This window comes from Eschscholzia californica, unplaced genomic scaffold, assembly GCF_041429995.1.
Source record: "Eschscholzia californica isolate CP2 unplaced genomic scaffold, dmEscCali1.0.p SCAF_6, whole genome shotgun sequence".
In the NCBI taxonomy this organism is placed as follows: domain Eukaryota; kingdom Viridiplantae; phylum Streptophyta; class Magnoliopsida; order Ranunculales; family Papaveraceae; genus Eschscholzia; species Eschscholzia californica.
In genome coordinates this window covers 26,068,997-26,093,608 of record NW_028238483.1, presented here as the reverse complement: position 1 = coordinate 26,093,608, position 24,612 = coordinate 26,068,997, and the positions used below count along the sequence as shown (strand labels likewise).

The 24,612-nt window shown below is 34.9% G+C and overlaps 3 protein-coding genes across 3 annotated transcripts; all 3 read right to left on the bottom strand.

Annotated features, from left to right (window-relative positions):
* Positions 1 to 614: 614 nt before the first annotated feature.
* LOC147532944 (putative receptor-like protein kinase At4g10390) lies at positions 615 to 2,900 on the bottom strand. The gene is made up of 2 exons (XM_086645120.1): positions 1,829 to 2,900; positions 615 to 1,700 (listed from the first exon to the last, which is right to left on the bottom strand). Exons 1-2 carry the CDS (start codon positions 2,655 to 2,657, stop codon positions 1,051 to 1,053), a joined length of 1,479 nt encoding a protein of 492 aa, XP_086501246.1. The 5' UTR covers positions 2,658 to 2,900; the 3' UTR covers positions 615 to 1,050.
* A 4,618-nt stretch (positions 2,901 to 7,518) lies between these two features.
* LOC147532943 (uncharacterized) lies at positions 7,519 to 12,751 on the bottom strand. Its single transcript, XM_086646741.1, has 10 exons — positions 12,301 to 12,751; positions 11,926 to 12,004; positions 11,740 to 11,834; positions 10,364 to 10,468; positions 10,168 to 10,247; positions 8,992 to 9,082; positions 8,806 to 8,913; positions 8,603 to 8,689; positions 8,412 to 8,480; positions 7,519 to 8,289 (listed from the first exon to the last, which is right to left on the bottom strand). Exons 1-10 carry the CDS (start codon positions 12,526 to 12,528, stop codon positions 8,140 to 8,142), a joined length of 1,092 nt encoding a protein of 363 aa, XP_086502867.1. The 5' UTR covers positions 12,529 to 12,751; the 3' UTR covers positions 7,519 to 8,139.
* Positions 12,752 to 14,087: 1,336 nt separating this feature from the next.
* Positions 14,088 to 19,426, bottom strand: LOC147532942 (putative methyltransferase PMT17). Its single transcript, XM_086645119.1, has 6 exons — positions 17,887 to 19,426; positions 16,557 to 17,272; positions 15,990 to 16,200; positions 15,479 to 15,776; positions 14,671 to 15,138; positions 14,088 to 14,526 (listed from the first exon to the last, which is right to left on the bottom strand). Exons 2-6 carry the CDS (start codon positions 17,265 to 17,267, stop codon positions 14,292 to 14,294), a joined length of 1,923 nt encoding a protein of 640 aa, XP_086501245.1. The 5' UTR covers positions 17,268 to 17,272; positions 17,887 to 19,426; the 3' UTR covers positions 14,088 to 14,291.
* Between the last annotated feature and the right edge of the window lie 5,186 nt (positions 19,427 to 24,612).

Below are 24,612 nucleotides of genomic sequence, written 5' to 3'. Positions count from 1 at the left end.
GTTAGTGTAATTCAAAGTAATTTTGGGTTATCGAGGGAAGGTTCTGAGTCTTGATATTATATTCATAGTTATAGTTATTAGATTATATCTGAGAACGAACATTGCACGTCTGATTATATTAACATTCATTTTCATCTGCCACATGTTCTTTTAGTGAGCACATATTTGCTAAAATTATGTACTAGTAAGTTTGGGTAAATTTACATATTTTGGTCTGGTTTACACTAACTTCTCTAAGCTTGTACAACTAGGGACACCCAACTAAGCACTTAGGCCTAGGTCTTGTCCTGTATTAAGTATTCCATATCTGATTTGAGACACGTACCATTTGATAGAAGATTCGAGGGAACCAAGCATAAAAAATATTAGCATGTCATTCTATTTCGTTTGCATTTGTATCACACTGTGGAATAAGGATGCAAATAGAGTGGGTTTAGTTTGGGTTACCCCTTCCCTGATCCACTAATACTCGGATAGAACATGTCGCCTTGATAAATAAATTCAGATGAGATTTTAATATCGAAACATGCTGCATTTATAAACAAATTTTCTAAATTCGTTTTTAACAAGTTTTCTAAATTGGCTTTGTCTATAAATGAGTTTTAGCAAACTCGCAAATTTACTAAACATTTTTATTTACTTCAAAACATAACTAAATATTTCATTTTTATACATAATTAAACTCTTTCAATCATAGTTTCATGTCACACTCACACATTCAATTTTTAAGAAGAAACACAGAAGAGGTCAATATGTATGTAACCCCACGGTTCCAATTCCAAATAAACAAAGCTTGACTAGAAACTACCATCTCTTTCTTCTTTTTCTTTCTATTTTACACTGAAATCTTGACTAACAATTAACACATTTCAAGGATCAATGAAAGACCCTCTCTCTCTCTCTCTCTCTCTATAACTCTGTTTCACCTGCTCCATTGACCCAAGTTGTATTCATATTCTTTATTTCCTACCCTTTCTTCTTCTTTTGACTCTGTATTTTTGTTTACTATACTGAAATTACTATAAAACCTAGTAGTAATTAAACTTAGGTTTAGAAGGATATATTATCATTCATGGTTTTGATAATCTCAGACATTGAAGGCCTCAAACTAGACTGTGTTCTTAAACATTTAGCTGATATTGAAGCCATGATTTTGGCTTCTTCAATAATACCCAAATCTCCCGCCTTTCTCAATTTAGGATCCACCATTTCCGCCACTCTATTTGCATCCTTAATTATTGGCTCTGCTACACAAGTCAATATCTCTTCTTTTTCCGAGCTAAATGCCTCGATTCCTGTAATCATTTCCAAAATTATTACCCCAAAACTGTAAACATCATTCTTCTTTGAAGCAATTCCTGTTCTTAAATATAATGGATCTATATATCCTGGTGAACCCATTAATGGAGTCATTGAAGATCTTGTTACTGTTGATGAAAAACCCATTTTTGAAAACCCAAAATCACAGAGTTTGCAATTAAGTTTATCATCTAAAAGTATGTTTGATGATTTAATATCACCATGAATGATTTGTGGTTTGCATTCTTCGTGTAGGTATTCAATTGCTTTTGCTAATTGAAATGCTATTAACATTCTATTCTTCCATGATAGAGTAACCTCTTGAGTAGTACTTTCTCTTTCATGGAGTTTTTGGTGTAAATTTCCATTTGAAACGTATTCAAATAACAGAGCTCCTTCTTCTGCAACAATAAAAAAATTTTAAAATCAATACAAAATAATCAAAACCCAGAACTTAATTGAAGAATTAAACGAAACCCAGATTTTAATTTTGAATTTTGAGATCTGGGTAAGTGAAAAATTGAAGTACCTCTTTCATCACAGTAGCCAAGGAGATTAACAATGTTATCATGTTTAAGATGAAGCAAAATTTCGAGTTCTTGTTTAAACATTCGATTAAGACGTTCACTACTTCCAGTATGAATCTTGAGAGCACCAAGAGAAGAATCAGAGAAATGAGAGAGATAAACATTACTGTAACCTCCTTCACCAATCAAACTTGATGAGAATTTCATGGTTAAAGTTTCAATTTCTTCCCAACTGAATCTAATCGGAACAGAGGAAGATGAACAAGGATTATTAATTATAATCTTCTTATGATTATCTTTTTTAATAGAGCTTGAAATTGAATCAGATGGGTAGGGAAGATCTTGGGCATCTTCAACTCTCCTAGATTTTCTTCTAAGTTTGAATTTGAGGAATTTAATGAAGGCCATGATTAATAAACAAGCAAGAAGTGTAGCTGAAGTGGTAAGAGAGATGGCCAATGTTATCCTGTAATGACGATGGTGATGATGATGATGATGATGATGATGATTTGGTGTTATGGAATTTGGAAGATATATAGGTGATGGTGAGGGTGAAGGTGAAGAAGGTATGGGGTGGGACCCAATAGAGAGAGTGGGTATGGGTTGAGAAGAAACAGAGAAGGTGAGGAGAGAAGATAATAAGAAAAACAAGAAGAAGATGGATGAGGAGGAAGAAGAAAAAAAACTTATTTTTCTAGGTTTTGTTGACTGGTAAGAAGACCACCACCACCACCACCTACAGACAGGGGAGAGAAGAGAAGATCTAAAAATGAAGGATGGGTTATGAGATTTGGTAGGTAGAGAAGAAGAAGGAGAAGAGAAGGAAGCCATTGAAGTGAAAGAAGAGAGAGAGAGAGGATTAATCCGACATGGCGGAAAGTGCTTGGGAAGTTCGAGTTGGTAGTGAGACAAGTGAGAGGACTTTAGTCTAACACAAGGTAGATGAATTCTAGAGAGGGAGAGGGGCACCGTCCATCCAAGGGAAAGGGTAGGAGAGAATCCTGAGAAGCACCCATTGTTACTTAAAGAGTAAAAGTGAGCTCATGGGCATGTGTGCTGCCCTCATTATCTAACAACCCATCTGGTCCCTCCTTTGCCAATATTCATACTCTCTCTCTCTCTTAACAAAAATAATAAATGGACCGAAAAATTTAGTATCGAATTGGAGTCAAATCGGCATAGAACGACCAAAATTTTGTGTATTTTGGGAGAGAAGTTGCTTACTCAAAAACTTTGGTCGTGTAAGTTGATTCTAATCTTGAGGTCAGTTCTGACATTCTGTTTGTATATCATAGTTGCTCTAGTATGAGGAAGTTACACATTAGTTGCTATAAAATTTATTTTTGGGCGTCTCAATTGTGTATCTGAAGTATATGCATTTTAATATATGATTTTTTTTTTCTTTTTCAAATAAGAATCTTAAAGTACATAAAATCGGTAAAGAAATTTTGCTAATGTGGAAGAGTATACATGTGATGCGAAGTTGTTCACAACAATAGATTGACTATATAGGGAATGTCGTTGCCCCACATTGACTAAGAGAGCATGTGAAGTCTAGGCTGAAGTCTGTGTTCAAACTTACTGGTAAGTGTTAATGTCATTTGGATGGACTTGTAGGGTCTTCGCTAATAACAAACCCCCTATCGGTGAGTATGAGTGTAAAAAACAAAGATAGTATTTGTAACTGCTAAAGTTTGAGGGATAGAAAGAGATTGATGGAAAGATATGTACATGTACAACCAGTGGCGTATCCAAAATATACTTCCAAGAGGGTCTAAAAAGTTACTATGTTCATTCTAAAAGTTACAACATACAAACTTAAGCGAATAAAAGAGATTATTGATAAAATTAATAGTCATATTTGATACTAAGAAATTCAAAACCTTAATTGTTTTAGGCTAATGTCATACATTCATAATTCATACATCCATAATTGACCTTTATTAGTTTTCTTCGTTTGGAACTTTTTCATTATTATCTCATTATCGATCTCTATCTATGTATTCAAACATAATATCTCTCAACCATTCATCACTCATCAGATTGCGTGATTGACTTTTGCTGATGTTCATTGAAGCAAATGATCTCTCACTGTAGATGTTTCAACAGATAAACTAGTGCTTAAGTCAAAAAATAAATAGACTATAGTATCTACAATTTCTTTTAGCGGCATCACCCATTCCTTCGAATCGAGCGACGTCAAAAGACTAATTTATATTTTTCCTGCCTTCCCATATCTACCTTGTGAGTTTATTCTAATTTCAAAAGATGACAAAAACCATAAGATTATTTTGGTGGGGACTTCGTTCTTGAACTCTCGTACTTTGTATTGAGAGAGAAAAAACAATAAAATAGAATAGAGATACGATCTTTCTAACATTGTAGAAATTCTTAGTAAGCAATTAAGAACTTATGGAAAATAAATTTGTTGGAAAAAATTATGGGACTTCTGAATTTGTTGAGATCTATTTATGACTTAGATTTTTCAAATTCAAAAATTTCGACTTAAAACATCTAGGAAATTTTATTTAAATGTCTAAAAAACATTCAAGTTACCACAAAAAAGAAGATTGAGGGGATTGAACCCATAATCACACGGGCAATTCCATTCTTATGCAATAGCTATAACCACTCAGATAATGAACAAGTTAATATTTTATAGTGTAACTTTTAATCCTCAATAAAAAATGTAAACTGTAGGACTCGATCTCAAGTAGCTAGTAGCGTTCCTAAGGAACTTCAACCATTGTGCCACAAGCAAGCTCTGTTTGAAGTGGAACATACACTACCATATATTGTTGATTGTTATTAATTTTGATTACTTAAAAGTATTATAAGTCATGTAATCAATTTTAACATTTGAGGGGGGTCTATAGACCCCTTAGGCTGCATGTAAATCCGCCACTGTGTACAACTCTCTCAATGACATTATGTGTTAGCATCTTTCTTTGACCAACCATTTTTTGTACCACTGGATGCATTTATTCAATTCATCAATTGAAGGGCCATGATCTAGGAATCCATCTTGGGGTGGGTCATGTGTGTAATAGAAACTAGATCACTCCAAAACCTAAAGATCAATGAATTAGTCGTACCACACCAAGGGAGGATGGTACTCAACCTGTGGATGGTTGGTGGCCCCACGGCCGTGCGGCCTAGTTTGGTGGTGGTCGGACATAAGTTTCATATCCATTGAATTTGTAAAAAATCATTTCCCCAACTACAAAAGATTCTTTTTATTTTATATTTTCTTCTTTTAATTCCAAGAAGATTAGATATTGATTTTATTAACAATTAGGAACATATACAAACCTCTCCGCCGAAGTATATAATATATAGATAACGCGTACGTGCAAATTGAAAAAAGATCGACTAAACAATTAACATAAAACAAAGACGAATTACTACATAAAATAATGATATTTGGAGTAGGTAAGGATGGAGGAAGTTTTCGATTTTTTGTCTTTAGGTGGTTAAGATTGATGTTTCCTTCCTAATATCCCTTTGCCTGAGGTTTAATATTTAAAGGATTAAAACTTTGTTTCATACCTTTGTTAGGTTTAAACATCTCAAAATTATATATTAATTATACATTTGTGTAGTATGTTACATATTTTAAACAAGAAAGAGGTCATTGTCAAAGAAGACATGACATCTCAACACAAAATGTATTAGTCAAATTGTTGATGTGCTATTGAACAACCTATTTAAGTAAGATTATGTACAATCGATATCAAAAAGAAAAAGAAAGCATACCATGGAGATTAGCACTTAGTAACAACTATGGAGAAGTCAAATAAATATGAAGTGAAATATTTGTTTTTCTCATTACAATATATATCTAAAATGATGGTTAATATGAAATACAGAAAAAGAGAAATCCTAATTATGTTGCTATTCTTAAAACTTAAAGTTATTAGGCATTTAAATCTGAAATATGTTAAATAGTATAGAATTTTCGTTATTTCTTTCCAGCGAGTGAATAAAAGGAAAGAAAGATAATATTTCTAGGAGTTTGGGTAGATAGATAAGGTCTATTGAGCCCATAGAGCTAGTTTACCATGGTTTAGATGTTTTAAAATGTAGTAACTTAATACCACCTCCCAACTCTTTGAATTCTTACATAATTTACCTAATTATATACACTTCCCGGTTGTATATACAACACTTATATTATATGATTAATGTGTACATATTAAACGAAAGAAGTAGGTAGAAGGTAACACATAGATGAATATGTCGAAGAAGAATGATCAATCATTGATTGAGAACAACAACAATAACAAGACAAGGACAACCACGAAAGTAGTTCAAAAATATAATGAGTATACATAGCTTGGTTGACCATACCACTAATTTTTTGTTTAAGGGATGATGACACAAGACATTCTAACAAAATACTTTTGTTGCGCTTAAAATGTGATTCTCATTAAGACTACTCCATTGAACAAGTCCTCATACTTCATTATGAGTATGAAAGTATAGAATTTAGCACTTGATGAAAAGAATCCCACACACTAGTTGAAAAGAAAACAGACGAAAAATCAGTTTTCAGATTAAACATATATTTGGTAGTATCTCCTTTATTCAACTAATAACCAAAACTCTCGAGGCTCTGCATGGTAAAAGATGTTAAAGAAAATATAATTTCAATGGTTTGATTAGTTGGTTCATTGCAAATGGATAAAACAATCCAATTTGAAATTCCATACGAGGGATCGTTGGTAATTCGAGCTTGAAAACATATAGTTTATTTCTCACCAATAGGAAGAAATTTGTGTTAGGGAAATACTCCTTCCATTTACTAAATAAGAGTTACTTAGTGAGGCGGCTTCTAGGGCCACTTAGCCAATCAAGATTCACTTAAGGAGCATCTATATTTTTAAGGAGCATCTATATTTTTAAGCTAAAAGTTTAGTAGATTGAGTTTTACACCCTCATTTTCATCTTCTCCTACCTTTACCACCACAACTTCCGGCCACTACCGCCATTTTCACCACTCACCACCATTTTATTTTTCTCTCTTTATCTTCTTATTTTCTCTTTCTCTGAACTCTCCTTCTCCTTCTCCCTCTCTTCCTCTCTAATCTGAGATTTGCTGTGATGTTGAAGACAGAGGGGCTTCCCCTTCGTCTTCTTCAATTTGTTGAAGAACAAGAAGGGGAAGCAGCCTCTTCAATCTGTTTAAAAAGAAGAGGAAAGGAATGTCTCAGCAGCATCACATCAACGATGAAGGCGGGAAGCGTCCCCATAAATGGTATTTTCCGTAGAAATACAAAGAAGAGGAAGGGGAAGAGGCACCCTCTTCTTCATCATCCAAGTATATCTCAGATCTAAGATCAACTGGATTATAAAGATTGGAAGAGAAGAGAGAAGAAGATATAAATAGAAGAATAAAATTATGGTGAGTTGTGACCGCGGTGGTGACCCGAAGTTGTAGTGATGGAGGGGAAGGGAAAATGAAAATTGGGGGGACAGAACCCAATCTTCCAAACTTTTGGACTAACAAATAAGCCAATTCAGATGCCTCAAAGCCGCCTTGACGATATAACCTTGAGTGATAAAATTTTATCTCAGCGGCATCTGATAGAGGGAATAACTTTTACTTCGTGTTCATATATATGGAACAAAATAATATCTGAAACACAAATTATAATAAAAGAGACTAAAGATTTGTAACAAGAAAAACAGATACCAAAAGATAAAGCAGAGTTTTTATTAAGAAAGGAATTCTCATATTTTACTTTTCACCCCGCAACTAATTACAGTTCCATGAATCCAAGCTCTAGCAGTTTGATGATATCGTCTCGGCTTTTGCTATCCTGGTCCAAGGTCAATATGAACAGGGTTTCGTTTGAAGGCATCGCGAGCTCACCAAGAGTAGCTCCAACACTATCAAGTTTGAACTCGCACCTATAACCTATTACAAACTTGAACAAGAATACCTACTAGACAATTTTTTTGATTCCTCTAGTAAAATAGAATTCAAATAGAATAAACATCAATTGGAAGTACTCAGTATTCTACATGAAAAAAGAAAAACTGCCAAAAATCCTGATAGTCAGCAATTGTAACAACTAAACTAATTATTCCTCAAGCTTCACTTCTCATACATTTCCATGGTCACACAAAATATCGATGTTATGTTCATCGTATGGAACTGTATGATAAATCAAAAGAACGAACGAACCTGGAACCGGAAAGAAACCCATAACACATTTTCTCAGGGTATATACGGTGAAGTCCAAGCAACAGAGATCAAGATTTTCTTCTGATCTTTTAGTGTATTCTGATTGACGGATCAGACCGACCTCTATTTTTGTGGAGGAGGGACTTCTAATTCTAGCTTGCTCTTGCTCTTCTTCATTTTTGCTTTAAACCTTGATTTTGACATCAAGGTTTGTACTGTGTTTGCGAAGTTCCCTAATGCCATTAATACCAGAAGGATGCCACACAATATAACCTATCATTACCAAATAAAATAGGTTGTATAAGTTGCATATTTCTTCGGTTTGAAACCAATAGTACATGTCACGACAAGCACTACATGGAAAAAAAAAGATGAAACTATAGCATATCGTTTACCTGCCACTCGGATACAACACCAGCCAGTGAAATTCTAAGAAGTGATAACCCGACATATCCCTCAAAACCCTGAAACTCAAGTAGAAATAGAACTAAGAATGTGTAACTGTGTAAGTATGCAAAATGCACGTGAATCCAGCTAATGATATGTAAACCAGAGTACCAGACTCGTGAACTACAACTTGAATCACCTGTAAAATGAAAAGTAACGGACATAGCAACCATAGTTGACCTTCTACACCAGCAGTTTCTCCCCACACCACATCCATTCTCTTGGCCTGCAGTAGTAAAGAAATTATAACTTCTATAAATTTCAAAGCCGTGCATGAGGGACTGAATGAACTGAAAATCAAAAACTGTGACAGCATGAAATGGAACAATCATGTAGTGAAACCTTTCCCAGAGCAATACGAGTATAAAGTCTCTGTCGCTGATATCTATTCTGTAGAAGCATTGCAACTCCTTGCATCACTGCCCATTGTAGGAATAGATGAACCCCTCTCTGCTTAAAATACAAAGGATCAGGAGTGCTAATCAAGAAATAAATGAACTAATCAGTTTAAAATGGTGAAACAGTAACCTGCTTCCGTGCACAATCAGGTTGTCCTTTAATCTCCCACGTAAGACTGACAAGTGCCATCATCATGGCACAATAGTGATGGTATATCCACCTGCAAGCACAATTAAGATTGAGGATCATTAGATATTCTTCCTGCAAACTTTCCAAACGGAGTTAAATTTTGCATTGAAAAGAAAGCACAATATAGTTCCAAAGTTGAGAAGTATATCAAACATTCTGCACAACAATTTGGTGAAATACCCATAGGAATTTAGATAATTATGAAGCAAAAGGACAATAGGCATGGCCTCTTTATATGTATAATGAACTTTTTTGGTTTCTTTACGTTGAACTAACTAATTTTGTGTACAAGAATATAGAAAACCAAGAGTCTAAAAACAAGATCTTTTTATATAAATGATCCACGCCATACTTAAATTCATGAAAACATATATGACAATCAAACAATGGAGAAAAAAGCTAACAAGATTACATGTCCGTGTGAGAAAACGAGGGCACACGAATTGCATATGACCATGTAAGAGCTTTCAAGAATAATTTCTTTCACGTGTTAAGGAAAATTCAACAGCCTAAAAAATAAAAAGGGAATGCTACTATCACTTACAGTTCGACTTAGAATCTTACTCAATGAATTGATGACACATTTGTACTTTGATTTTGGATCATTCAGATTTTCCAAATACAAATTGATGAAATATATGGTCAGGTGCCACAACTTCCGAGTAAAACTCTAAGTAAGGCTCGAAGGAAAGAAGCATTTTCAAATACAAAATGAACAAAATAATCAAATATATTAAATGTAACAAAATTATGAAAAGGGAAAATACACAAACTATAACCGAGATGCTTAGTGTTCGGGGTAGTCACTTGACTTTGAAGCCTGCAGTTACAGGGTTTTTACATGTGTGACTATGTGGTAGGACACAAGGAGGATACATCTTCACCGGATAACCCTTCCCCATGTAGCAAGTCTCAAAAGGAACGACCTTCACCATATTTAACCAGTCTTCCTTCAATTAATACCACTGCAATCTTACATAGATCCAATGCATGAAAATATTATCAAATGATGGTCCAACCTAGCCACACAAGTCACATTGTAGAAAACCTGCTGAGAGCGCAGTCCTCGAACTGTCAAGCAACTACCCAGATCACTTTCGCCTTTTATTCAATTACCATGAACGAATATCACTTCCATTCACTCTCAATACATTCTCTCGCAAAGCCAAACTTGTGTAGAGAAATAACAACCAGGCCTGAAATGACAATATGCTAACTATCAACTTTAGAGTAAATATTGGATAAGATTATCATGCCAACTGGAATATTTAATACTCAAACGAATGAATCACATAAGCAGGCTCCAAACTACCTGGTACATCTGAACCGGTAATGTTGGCAAGCATCCATCCCAGACCCATGACCTAAGGAGTAGCAGTGTCAACGGAAATACGAGAAACAGCAATGCTGTTCTATCCTGATCATCCAGCAAGATGGCATCATTTGTCAGAATTTCTTTCAACAAGTAGCATTATTGTTCGGGTGACTTTCATAATTCAACATTCACAGAAAATGAAAGTATGATGAGATCTAGAGTTCTTATAGTATAGTGGATATAAAAGTAGTTATGGGCCTTTTCTTTTATAAATTAAAGAGCCTATAGTTCTTTCAAAGCTCACAAAGGCTGGACGTTCGCAAGCACTAATACATTAAACAAAATTATATCATGTTCCATCAAATGGAAATCAGAAAACTTAACATTATTGTAAAAGATACTGATATTATAGAATAAAACACACATGCATTTCCTTTATTCAACTATACTTTGCAATCATTTCTCCTCTTAGAAATAGCTACTAGAGCTGCATATTGAGAGCATGGAACATAACACTTCGGTAGAATTTTGTTTTAATTGTTGGTCAGATGCATCTACTGAGCAACACCAAATCATATATTTGGTCTCCGAAATCCAAACTCAACAAGTTAGAGACAGTGGCAAATAGTTTGTTAAACTCTTGTTTGCTTTCCAAGTCTCACGAGGATATGAGCTTGAACTCTTTTTCTTAAGAGAATGCCCCCTTCAAAACCGTAACCTAGCCTGTTGGTTTGTCAGTACACTTACATCAAATGCTCCTAGTAGGCTAGTAATCACAATTTTATAGTACACCACACAAAATGTTGATACCCAAGTGACCTTTTACCACTGCACAAGTAAACCTTAATACTTGTTGCGCAGATGGCGTATAGTTTCATTAACATATCTATAAGAATTGTCAGTTAAAGTAACACTTACAACTAGAAGCAAAATTAAGTTCAGGCACTGGCAGAGACTCATAAGTATGACAACTAATCACAACTTCAACTTGTATTCACTTATCACTATGACAAGTGTTTCTCTATCTCTATAATCTAGATTTATAGGATAAAATGCTATTGTTCCACCCATTGTTTTACATGCTGAATTTCATTTCAGGATTCTAATTTTGTTTTCTAATTCATAATTTCGACCTTCTCGTCTCTGCAATTATTTTGATTACCCTCTTCTGGTTAGTATTTACAAAGTCATAAGCTGTGTCTTCATTGAGCATGTAACTACTAGTATCAAACCTGAGAAAAATGGAGTTCAGTAAAAGTCCAATCAATAAAAAGCATAGGTTCTTTCGCTTTTTCTTTTGACTCGAAAATGTAATAGATACTTAATTCTAAGCAGGGAATATAATAAAGAAAAGAAGAAAACAAGAATCATACCCTATAGCTGTTGTATTCCTCTTTTATTTTCAACTGAACGTCTTTCCTGGTTGCGCGTACACTGATAGGACCTAGAAACATCTTGAGGAAACCACCTGCAACTCCAAAAATAAGAAAATGTCAACAAAAACTAGTAGAACCCTAAGCTTATGACAATGAATTAATAGAAAGAAACAGTGAAAGCACCATGAGGTTTCACAGGTAGAAATGAAGCTGCATCTCCATCATGCAAAATGCATCTCGCTCTAAACAACTCTTCTTCCAGCTTAACATGAAATAAGAACCAGAAAATTGATCAACTATAACACAAATTGAATCACACGGCATTCATTCATTCATCAGAAGAAGTCCATTAAGAATAAAACTATACTGCCAATCTAGAAACCCTAGAAGCAACACAACTTCATATCATGCATCACTATTAGATCAAAGACAAAGAGATCAACAATGCAAAGGAAACCTAAAATGAACCCTAAAATAGAACAAATTCTACAAAATATAGATGGAGAAGACAAGATTTAACATGAAGGAAACAGATTTTCTCAGAAAAAAGAGTAATACCTTATCAGCTTCTTTGCGATCTAAAACTCCTTTTTTAACAGATGAATGAATTGAAGAACGAAGCTTAACGATAGTGGAATCAAGAGCAACAGCTCGTTGACGAAGAGATTGTTCATCATGAGAAGACTTTGAGATTAGTGATGAAGCAGAGTCTTGTAACTCTTTAGCTAAATCTGCTAAACCATAAACTTCTTCTGCAACTTTCCTCTCTGTATCCGGATCTCCCATAGCCCCTTTCCTATTACTTTCTCTCTCTAAACTCAATACCTATCTTTCTCTCTCTCTCTCTCTCTGAAAGATTGATTGATAGATTGATTGGTTGAGAATGATGATTTGGTTCGTCCTCGTATCTTAAAACCTGAATCGATGATGAAGAAGATAGATTCCCACAACAGAGAGAAAACAGATGTAGTAAGAGTGGTCTAGCTCGTACGGCTCCCCCCATGAACCCGAATACAAACACCCGTACCCGACAGAACCGGATCCAAACACCCGTACCCCGCAGATCGGATCCAAACCCATACTTTGAACAAAATAGAACTAGCTATGCCAATTTCCAAGTTTTTTTTTTTTTTTTTTTTTTTTTGTTGAGGTGCCAATTTCCAAGTTTAGAAGCCACAGTTTTGGTATTTTATAGTAATTCCAAACAAGGGCTGGTAAAACATCCCAAGGACTCGAAACTCCATTTGGAATGATAGAGTCTGCATGAACTCATGGCCCCCTAAAGCCTGAGATAGGTAGTAGGCGTTTCAACATTTGAAATTTGAATGATTATTTGGACTTATATGTTTCCATCTTTCAGTTTATTAAAGTTCTTTACATCTTGTTGTCATGTTACGTGTAGCCAGTATATAGAACGATGTAGGACTTTTCCATGAGGCTATAAATACAACGCTTTAATGCCTTGACATTAGTCTATTTTTAATATGAGAAAAATAAATACTTGGGCTTTTAAGTATTTAACTCTTTGCCCTCTCACTATTATTTTTCTACACTAGAGAGTTGAAGATTGTTCTAAAAAATGTTGTTTTTATTATGTTGATTCTTTTTATGATAAATGTTTAATAAGACACACTTTTGGGGTACCTACACTTGTCTGGTCGTGGACTGAGTCAGATTTGCCCCAATTAACATTTCTATCTCAACACTTCCTCACTTTTTGTACATATTCTTGCACTTTAGACTCCTTTCTTTTGAAGAGGTTCTACACAAGCAATGCTACTTTATTCATCCCATTGTCATTGGTCAACTTAGAGAAGATGGTAGTAGAATCCTTTACTTCTTTCTTTACTTAGAAGTTGTTAAGTTTTACAATTGTTAAATATGAAGAAAGAAACTGAACTAAATAACATATTGATTTTGTCCAATGATCTTTCCCCGTGACTCTCGATCTTGCCCCATTGTCATTGGACTTATATAAGTAACCAACCCATGACTAACTAAAAGTTAGACTTTGTATCTGAGGGATAATACACGAAAGACCTTATCTAATGGTTTTAATTAATCAGACATATTAGACCTGCCATTCGCTCGAATTATATGTCCAGGTAAACATTTTTTGTGTTTTCCATGAGTAGGCTATCTAATTTAATGGTCCGCGCCTCCGCGGGTGTAGTCCTTGAATTTCGGGTAGCTCATTTTTACAAGCCATTATCTATACATAATCCAATACATCTCAACAATATTCATTTATTTACTCCATTTCATTAGAAGGCAATGAGAAACCTTCAAAATCCACCCAACCCTCTTTCTATCTACCCATCTATAATTATTTTTGAAACTCATCATCTCAAAACAGTCCCATAAACATCTAATAATTCTTGTTACAGGGTTTCAAAAGAATCAAGAAAACATTGAAACAAACTTGTTCATCTTTAAGACTATAATTAAACTTAAGAACAAATAAGTGATAAAATCCCAATAAACAAAAAACAGAAGTTCTGAAATTTGAAGTTGAGGAAAATGTTAATGGATGAAAGAGGAGGGAAGGACTAGTTGTGTTGTTGAGTAGAAGTAGAATCACCAGTCCAGTAAGTTTTAACAGCAACAAGAATTTTCTCAGGGTTAAATGGTCCACTTTCATGATCCATAATTTGACTCTTCCATCTCATTCCTTCTATTATGGTTTGTATTTTCACAAGCACTTCAACTGTATCTCTGAATATTACTGTTCCTTCTGGTCTTAGTATTCTATCCATCTCTAGCAATATGTAAGTTATGTCACACCTGCATCAATATTCAAACACCCCAACAAATTAATCACTATTATCACACTTGATAGTTATACCGCATCATATAATGATGAGAAACAAAAGTTTCATGTGCGAGGAATTTAGTCCCACATTGCTAAAGGTGGCTTGTTTAAATTACCTGTCCTGATAGATACTAAATACACCAGCAGCATGGATAAGATCATAAGTTCTTGGATAAGTCGAGAAAGCTTCACACCAGTCTTGATACGTGCCGATGAAACCTCGCTCATAAACCACACCAAGTGTATCATGGTTTGAACTGGCAGGAACAACATTCATAACCCAAACCGGATACTTTATCAGTGCAGCTGCAAATCCTCCCAAGTAAGCATTCATGTCCATTATGTTTCGATATCTCCCTTGAGCAAGTGAGTTGATAATTTTCTTATAATGCGTCACACGATCCTTCCATAACTCGTTATCCTCACGGAATTTCTCTGCAGTTATTCCTGGGATGGAGCCGCTGCTTATTCTCGGAGGGACGGAAAATGCACGGTCGGGCCATTTCTCTAACGCTCCACCAGCAACTTCATCTGCACTACTTACCTCTGGTAGTGGTGTTATGCAAGTTTCCATATTCTTGTACCTATTTGATTTGAAAAATGTTCAAAGACATGCCGAACTTCATAAATTTAGAACTAAGTTTTATAAGGCGACTTTTGACAGCTTACCCATTTTCCAAAACCAAAAGATTCAACTATTTTATTCGGAATATTGAGTTAGGTGGTGTTTGTTTGTTTTTGTTGTCTGAATCAAACTCGTTTGAGGCTGACTTGTCTGAATCTGAACAGTCGCTCAGGGGCACAATTGGTCTAAGTGAGTTATTCAGACTAGTCAGACACACAAGTCAGATAAATAACAAATGTTCTGAAATCTGACTCGATTCAATCCAGATCTCAAGTGATAAAAAGCTAATGAGAGCTTACCAGGCGGCATCTCCATCGTCTGCTTTACAAATATGTGGTGTTTTATAAATCTTTCGACTCTTTACACACTCGATGTGATTGAGTGGTTTCTGCCAAACAGAAAGATCACCCTTCTCGGTCACTTTCTTCCAGCATAGACGCGTAGCAACATCCTCAATTGAATCTTGTTCTTGTTTAAGATCTGCTTCAGTTCTCTCCCAACCTCTCCAGTATTTTTTCCAATTGATTGGAGGACCAGACAGAATCCAATAACCACCAGGCCTTAGAACTCTGTCCACTTCAATCAAGTACATTCCATCTGGTTTTCACAACAAAATGAACATAAATCAGTTACAACTTTGAACTTCATTATGACTAAGGGAGGTAAAGCCCAAGTCCTAAGAATGATCTTTGTTGTTTATGCTTTTGCTATAAGGCCCAATCCCAATGTTTACAGGGTTGGTTCTGGCACCACGGACCACCCAAAAGGCCTCAAGACTTACGAAGCTTGACCTCATGGGAGAAAACGTACCAAATTGATGCCATGGGATCAAACAACGAGAGCAATGGGCCATATCGAATGCTCTTGCAGGATAAGGAATTCTCTGTGACGCCATGATACCAATCATAGCAGGAACTCCTCGCTCTAATGCGAATTGAACTTGTGCCTCATGAGTATCTCTTGGTGCAAATGACATTGTTACTATATCTCTCTTCAGCAAGTAAGCACCCCAACTTGCAACCTCCACATCAAAAAGTACAACATACAAAATATCAGCATTCCAATTATATAAATGTTACAGTGGTGTTTATTTTTTGTCCAATTTAGGTCTAAAAATGTAAAACAAGATCCAAATGACCGACTCGGACGGATTTAGGATCTATTTGAGTCTGACAGAAAATAAGTTTGAATTAAAAGTCGATTGCCTTAAATGACTACTATACCTCTGATCAGAACAAGCTAGATGCAGGCGACTCTGACTCAAACGACTCATACTCAGGCTAGTTAGATCCAGACAAATAAAAAATGAACACCGCGTAATGGATATTTAGATAAAAATAGCTTAACGGGGAAGAGCTAGAATTTTAGAGTTCTTACTCCACAACCAGTGTCAATTGCCGTCCTGATTTTTCCAGTAGTTAAAGGAATGAGCTCGTTAATGTCATCGATGTAAGCATCAGCGCCTCGTGGAAACATAGTACCACCTCCTGGGAACCGAAACCGATCTCCTTCAACTTGAATCCAATTTTGAACAGCTTTCTCAATACTAAGTTCTTTATGAGGGATATTATCATACCAAGCATAGTCCCTACTTTGTGGCCATTTGAAAGGGTTCTTGTACTTGGGTGGAGGTGGTATCAAGCAAAGCAATAATTCTTCCTTGGCAGGGCAATGTCTTTCCCTATATTTCAACATCTTTCTATCGAATTTCCTCGATCTTGGTGGGTGTTGACATGGAGTATATTCACTATATGACATCTCACAAGCCGGTATGTTTTGAACTGAACCAGTTTCATTTATACCAACTGAATGATGAACTTCAAAATCAAGAGAGGGAGAAGAAGAAGACGACGATGATTTCGACTCACTAGAATGAGAACTAGATGTTGTTGGAGTTGTTAATTCACAACCAGCATTGCTCGAAACATCGGAACGAGTATTGACAGTAGAAGTTGAGTTTTGCCAAGCACCCAATATGTAAAAAAGAACACAAAGACCACTAACACCTAAGATATAAGTTAGTTTCTTTCTCTTTGTTTCTAATTGGTGATGATGCTTTGGAGAACCCCCACTATAATCTTTAGCCATTAAACCTACAAAATAGTTTCAGAGACTTAGAAGAAAAACCCTAAACAATACATCCATGAGACCATGACCCAACTTATGAAAAACAAAAGAGAAGCAAGTCTTTAATGAATTGGATTATATGGAGAAAAAAAAAACAGAGAAACAGAACAAGAGCTAAACAGTCTATAAGATTTAGAGAGAGAAATTAACAGATCTCCATTTAATGGGTTATAATAAGAAAGATTTGTTTATGGGTTCCAACTATAAAACTTTGACTAAAAAATGTTTAATTATAGAAATGAAATAAAAAGCTTGTCACTAATCACTATCATAAGTTTTTTTTTTGAACAGTAAGATTCGAACCCTAGTCTGTCTAGGCCTTCATATAAACACTAAATATGTACATATTGAATGTATCCATGTTTTGTTTCCAATTGAGTGAAAAAATCTTAATCACCATTAAATAAAAAAAAAGGTAGCCATTAAAACCCATACCTTTTCAAAGAAAACAATAATAAATCAAGAAAAAACCAAGAATCTATATATCTAAGACATTAGAACAATAAATTATGTAATAATATACTAATAAACAAGCAACAAAAAAGAAAAAAGTTCTTAAAATTTTAAGTTAAAATCTCACCTGTGTTTTTTTAGCTTATATTAAGATAATGAAAGTACTAATCTTCTCTGAACTTCTTATTATCTTTCACAATCATCCATGAACTTTTTGAGAAAGAAACCAAAAAGAAAACATGGGTACTCCATTAAAGAGGCAATTGATTAATAAAATTACTAAATTTGAGTGCTCATACTATCAGAGACCAGAAAAATGGAGATGAGATTTAAGGTCTTCTAAAATAGTAGATGAAACAAAAACATGGAGGAGGTAAGAGGAGAAGGAGGAAGAAGAGGAAGAATCAACAGAAGGCAAGAGAGGAGGATTAAGAGGAGAGTGACCAGCCTTAAAAAGCTCACTCCTTTATGAACAAGTTCTATTCTCTTTCAATTAGATTAAATTAATTAATTAAGGTATTAAAACTAATCCATTTAGCCCTTTTTGGACTTTGGGATGGAGCCAGACCTAACCCATCTCATCATTGATTTAGTTTTGGGGTAATTCATGGATTACCCCCAACTTTTGATCAATTTACCACCTTAGCTCCTATATTTACTTAATTTAACTTTTTTCGGGCTTCAAATATGACAATTATGTTAGTGGGCTACTAAGTCTTTCTTCCGAGCGAAACTGTGCTCCGAGAGAGAAAGAGAGACAAAGATCCTCTTTGTTGCAGTTTGTTGGTTAGGCAGAGAGAATTCATTATCTGATTATGGAGATTAGAGAAGAAAATTGGAGAGAAATAAAGAGAACTCGACGATTATCAATTTAAGAGAATAAAAAGTCTATCGAAAACAATAGAAGGCTAAAGTGTTCGATTGATCTAAAATTAGTCTGCTATTGTCCTCCAAGTTTTCATCAATCACATGGGGAAATTTGTACTGACTCTCAAACTAAAGACTCTAAAAGTTGAATATTTTCACTCATCAATCAAGTGTGAATGAGGTCACCCAACTCTTAAATTGGTGATATGCCCCCACTCCCACCTTTCAACCCCACATCATGTAATTTCAAATTTATGCGAAATGAGAATGTCTCATTTGGTTGAAAAAAAAAAAGTTAGAGCATAAATTATTGACTTTTTTTTAATTTAAATGGAATTTGACCAACACAATTGGAAATTATATTTGGACTTGTTTCCATATCCATACTTTGAAATGGACTAATTCAAGAGCAAGAAAGTATCTACTAAAATCCAAACAAAGAAAACAATGGAATCCAATAATCTTGAATAGGAACATGTTAATTTGGACCTCATCCTAATGGATTATTTGAAACATCCAGACTGGCCAAGATTTTATGATGAATAGAGAAGAATGGCAGACAAAAGGACGAGAGGAGACATTGGAGTAATTTTTACTTTGAGATAACTAACCGCCGTGTAAGGTACTGTTTGTTTGTCTATCCCCAATGCTTCAAGATAATATGAGACAGCTGGGGGCATATGATTGGATCAAAGAGATGAGCTGAATCCAAGCGGCCAAACGAATCCTAAGGAATTCTGCAATTTCTTCCTTGGTATTGGGATCAGAACTCGACAGAAACCAAAATTCTGCAATTCCATACTGAGCAGGTAGGGACGTGAGCATTAAATTATTAGCCAAAGGGTGCCGTTGCCTTTTTCCTCAAACGGGTCTTTCCCTCTTGGTATTTTTCGTGGGCCTCGAACTGATCGGCCTTTACTTACTGACATGCGGAAGCCCGCGGATCGGAAGACCGAGAGCACTCAGACTCGTATGAATCTTTAACGTTAAAGTCGAACACAAATAAGGCGCAATCCGTGTGTCGTTAAGCTGCCTAGTTCGTGGAAACGTCAAGAGAGAAGACGAACCTAAATAAAAAGGCGGAATGACGCAAAATAACCATTTGAGTCAAAATGATTCCTTTAACTTCTTGAAATAGGTGTTATTATATTAATTGTTGAGTTCCTAGTCCAAAAATCTAAACGTAAACACACATTTAGTCCATCCTAATATCAATATAGGATTTTAAGTCAAAATAATACTAATTATAATGGATATTTAGTCTAAATTGACCTATCTTTATAGAAAAAACAGATCTCTATCATTTCTGTTTAATTATAATACTCATTATAACCTTTTATATAGGAAAAAAACTCACTTTTGAAAACCAATCCTCAAAATTCTCTTTCTTTTTTTTTTCTCAGATTTTTTCGATTGATTTCAAACTTACTATCTGTTTCGCAATATATACATTATTTGGTATCAAATGTATATTTCTACAACAAAACACATTTAGTATAGTTAAAGTATGTCTAGATGTCAAAGTTACAGTGTTTTTCTATTTATTGATTCTTGTTTTGCACGTTATTTATTCTTAAAGTTTCATACTTTATTTCATTTCTTTTATATGTGTCATACATAACACATAATGTATTAACAATGTTTCTTCCAAAAGGAAAAAGGACTAAAATCCTATTATTTGAAAAGATTGGATCTTAATCTCTTTTTGAATTTTAGCGAAGGGAAAGAGATGTCTTACTTCAAAATACAACACATGCCATCTCTATTGGACTTAGAGCATCACCAATACGAAACTCAAAAAAAATCTTTATCAATCCTATGTGTCAATTTCAATTGAAATTCTTATTTCGAAGTGGCAAAAGATATAAGAAAACTTAATTTCTGATAATTTAAAATTTCAAAAGTTGATGAGTTGGATAATTAGAGACATATATCAAAAGAACACTCTAGAAATAAAGTATCATCTTGAGATATTTTTATTTAATTACCCTCACATCATCTTAGAGATCCAATTTAAGTTTGCTGAGTAACTTACGACTCATGTGGTGCTAAAAATATATTATGTCCCTATACAAGAAAGGTATACTTGTTAATAACATAGTTAGTTAATGGTAGATAGTTAGATTAGAATCACTACTTTTTCTATTCTTCTTTTTATTTAATGTGAGCTGATTCTTTGTTCTAATTTTGCTGCATAGACACGCCAATCTGGATTCCTTCTTCCAAATTCTCAACTTACTATTTTCCTTTCCATTATCTTCTTCAAGACTTCAACCAAATAACTATTTAACAATATCATCTATTAGTCTAATTTTTATTCTATTAATATGGGAGATAAAAATTTACATTTTTCGACGTCAAGCTTTTGGGTTTTATTTTCTTATAAGTTGATACATACACCTAAAGATAGCGACAATCCACTGTCTCCCACCAACAACCAACTTTCCCTTGTTATTTTTTACCATCTTTTCAAATACTTTTGACCCTATGAAAAAATGTTTGTTTTATCATATGTCTCCAATCTCAATGATCTAGCGGAAACAATTATTTAGGAATATTACCAATATTTAAGTAAGTATAAAATGGATGTGTTGTATATGTATAATTAGTTGAGCCAATTCGACACAAGGCCAGCGAAAGAAGGCGAGGGTCTTCAAAAGATTGAAAAACAGTATATGGCTATAGCTAGTATTCTTGCGTCATTGAGGGACGATCTGAAAATTGACAACTACTACCAGTTATGTTTAGCCCGTGTCAGGAATACGGTAGACTCATCAAACTTTCGTTAAGAACAAAATCTTGGGCGAAGTAAACTTTATTTTGGGTGGCAAAATCTACGACTATTACTATTTACACTCGTACACTTATATAAGTCGTTACTAACTCAACCAAAGCATCTCGTCTACTCTCCTAATCGTTTTTCTTTTATATAGAAAAACTCTCCTACTTGGGTTAGGACAATATTAAAATGTCCTAGGTTTCGCATTTCATATTTCAATTTTTCAGATGCATTTTAGTGAATAATTACACTGGCTTTTTGTTAAAAACAATTACCCTTAAGATCAAGATTCCTTAGGCCCTCTTTAGAAGTTTTAGTTAACATTATCTTTCCCGAATTAAAAATCCGTTGACTCGCTACTAAATATATTTTACAATTATTAATACAAAAGAGTTCGTTAAGCAAACGATTAGGCTACATAATCCTATTTTACAATTATTAATACAAAAGAGTTCGTTAAGCAAACGATTAGGCAACATAATCCCATTTTACAATTATTAATACAAAAGAGTTCGTTAAGCAAACGTTTAGGCAACATAATCCTCGAGCGTCACTCTTCAACAACACCAAATAACATTAATTATTTGGTCTATTTTATTATACCTTTTGTGCTTAACAAAATAGTTTTATTTACTCGGCTAAAGCAAACTTCCAATATGATACAGAGATATAAGAAAATGATAATTTTACTCAGAGGACCCCCTTTGAGCTCCCCAATACACTATAATTAAACCCATTTTTAGGCAGGATTTTGTCAAGAGACTACTCAGTTGGCCTCCTATCTGTTTTGAAAGCATGCCCTCAGATTTATTGTACATTAATCACTTGAAAATGGAAGCATGGGTGATGTGGAAGAGTGGTTTTCCGGATATTACAGAAAAAAGGTACAATGTAAGAGCATCTCCGATGCAAAACTCAATCTTAGAAAGTCGGAATGCCACATAAGATTATGCAAATTTTTCTTAAAAAAATTTCTCCAATGCAAAACTCAACTAGGATCTCAAAGATGATGTGTCGGTGGAATAGAGATATCTCAAAGAGGACACTCTAGAATTTTTTTTTTGTTAAAGAATACACTCTAGAATTAGAGTGTCCTCTTGAGATACCTCTAATTGTCTAACTCATCAATATTTAAATTTCAACCAATAGAGATCAAATCTTCGTATATTTCTAGAATTAGAGTGTAATGCTTAAAGACCCTCCAATTATTTTGCTCGATGAGGCCACAATTGCCCCGGATTCAGAGTCAGGGAAGCTAGTTCAAGATGCACTAGAAAAAGTTATGGGAGAAAGAACAGTCATTATAATTTCCCACAGAATGTCTACCATTATTGGTGCGCATATACAAGTTGTAGAGAATGGACAAGTTGTAAAGACACGAACAGACCAAGACGTACTTGAATTATACTATAGCTTGTTCAACATGTAGAATCTCTCTACAGAACATGACCTAAGGTTGAACTTCACTAAGAATCTCCTACCTGAATCACATATAAATCACTACAAACATGAAAAATCAGGTTTTAACTGATGTTAAATTTTAACTACAAAAATGCAATTCCCGGTACACCAATTTAAGTTAAACTGACGAGAAAATTTCAGCTCAAGAGTTCGAGCAAGTCCCTGGATCTAAAGAAGAAGGCATACATTTGATTGATTTGGTGAAGCAAGAGACACTGAAAAACAGGGAAAGGCACTCCAGTTTCGAATTTGGTTTGGACAAGATCGAACTAGCAAAACTACAACTGGTTTTGTTGCAGCATCTCTTTCCGGTATTTTGAAGCCTTTTCTTGGGTGGTACTTGATAATATTTTGTTTAGTAGGTAACTAGGTACGATTACTTTCCTTAGTTACCCATATCTTGCAGCATTACTTCTATGGTATAGTTGAAGAGAAAACCATGACAAACCTTAAAAAGGTCGTGAGATAGCTAGGTTTGAGAAATATGAAAGCAGTGCAGGAGCACTTACCTCACTGATCATCAATGACACATTGACAATCAAAACCATTGTCTGATCACATTTCTGTTATTGTTATTGGTCAATGCATATCCTCCGTGCCAATTGCGACCACCGTTAGCATGAAGGTTAGCTAGAGAATGGATCATGTAGCTTGGGCTGTCATGCCATGCCACTTCATTGTGGCCTTACTCAAGCCAAGTAAGCTAAAGGATTTGCTATGCTGCCGCTCATCAAGAGCGAGTTACTCTTGCTTCTGAATCTACAACGAACATAAAGACAATCCCTTCGTTTATTCACGGAGAATATACATTTGAAAAAGCAAAACTCGCACTTGAAAAACCAACAAGGAATATTATATTACAGAGCATTAATTACAGGTTGATTTAAGGGGTGTCACTTTGTCTACGGACATTGCACGCACAGTTGCATTATGGTACACAACAGTTCTGGTCAATCAGAAGAAAGCCAGTTTCGAGGATGGAGTAAGGTCTTACCAGATTTTCTCACTGACAGCACCTTCAATCACAGAGATATGGATGCTTATTCACAATGTCATGGCAACTATCAGATTCAGAGTGCTACTGCCCGTCTTTCAGATCCTTGACACAGAAACTGAGATTGATACAGATATACCATAACAGAGAAGTACAGAAGATCATCGGGAAAATCAAGTTTGAAAAGGTTAGTTTCAACTACCCTTTGAGGTCATAGGTAACCACACTAAAAACTAGCTTGCAAGTTGAACGAGGACCAAAGATTGCACTTTTGGACTGAGTGGGGCAGGGAATCTTCTGTTTTGTGTCTTCTGCTTAGGTTCTATAATACTCAAGAGGGAAATATTCTACAAGATGGAACCAATATAACTTAAGTTATTTTGAGAAGCCAAATTTGATCGGTGCAGCAAGAGCACTTCTCTTTAGTTGCTCAATTAGAGAAAACATCTGCTACAGCATATGAGAACGAGGGAGATTCTGAATCTGAAATTTCGTCAGTAACTTGCTTCGCGGGTACAGTACAGTAGTGGGAGAAAGGGGATGCCAACTTTCTGGTGTACAAAGACAAAGAATAGCTATTGCTAGATCAGTGTTAAAGAGACCTTCAATATTCCTCCAAAATTAAGCAACAAGCGCACTTAATGCGGAGACGGAAAGGGTTGAAATGAATGCCTAGGTTGCTCATAGACTATCTACAGTGAAGAATGCAGACACCAATGTGGTACTGGTAACGAATAAAACTGAAATTGCAG

Coding starts and splice junctions, on each gene's coding strand:
- LOC147532942 (XM_086645119.1), bottom strand. CDS start 17,267: ATGGCTAAAGATTATAGTGGGGGTTCTCCAAAGCATCATCACCAATTA. Junction 15,777..15,989: donor GATCCCATGGCATCAATTTG/GTACGTTTTCTC, acceptor TGTGAAAACCAG/ATGGAATGTACTTGATTGAA. Junction 14,527..14,670: donor TTTAGTATCTATCAGGACAG/GTAATTTAAACA, acceptor ATATTGATGCAG/GTGTGACATAACTTACATAT.
- LOC147532943 (XM_086646741.1), bottom strand. CDS start 12,528: ATGGGAGATCCGGATACAGAGAGGAAAGTTGCAGAAGAAGTTTATGGT. Junction 8,690..8,805: donor CTCGTATTGCTCTGGGAAAG/GTTTCACTACAT, acceptor TTACTACTGCAG/GCCAAGAGAATGGATGTGGT. Junction 8,290..8,411: donor GTGTTGTATCCGAGTGGCAG/GTAAACGATATG, acceptor TGGTAATGATAG/GTTATATTGTGTGGCATCCT.
- LOC147532944 (XM_086645120.1), bottom strand. CDS start 2,657: ATGGCTTCCTTCTCTTCTCCTTCTTCTTCTCTACCTACCAAATCTCAT. Junction 1,701..1,828: donor TGGCTACTGTGATGAAAGAG/GTACTTCAATTT, acceptor TTATTGTTGCAG/AAGAAGGAGCTCTGTTATTT.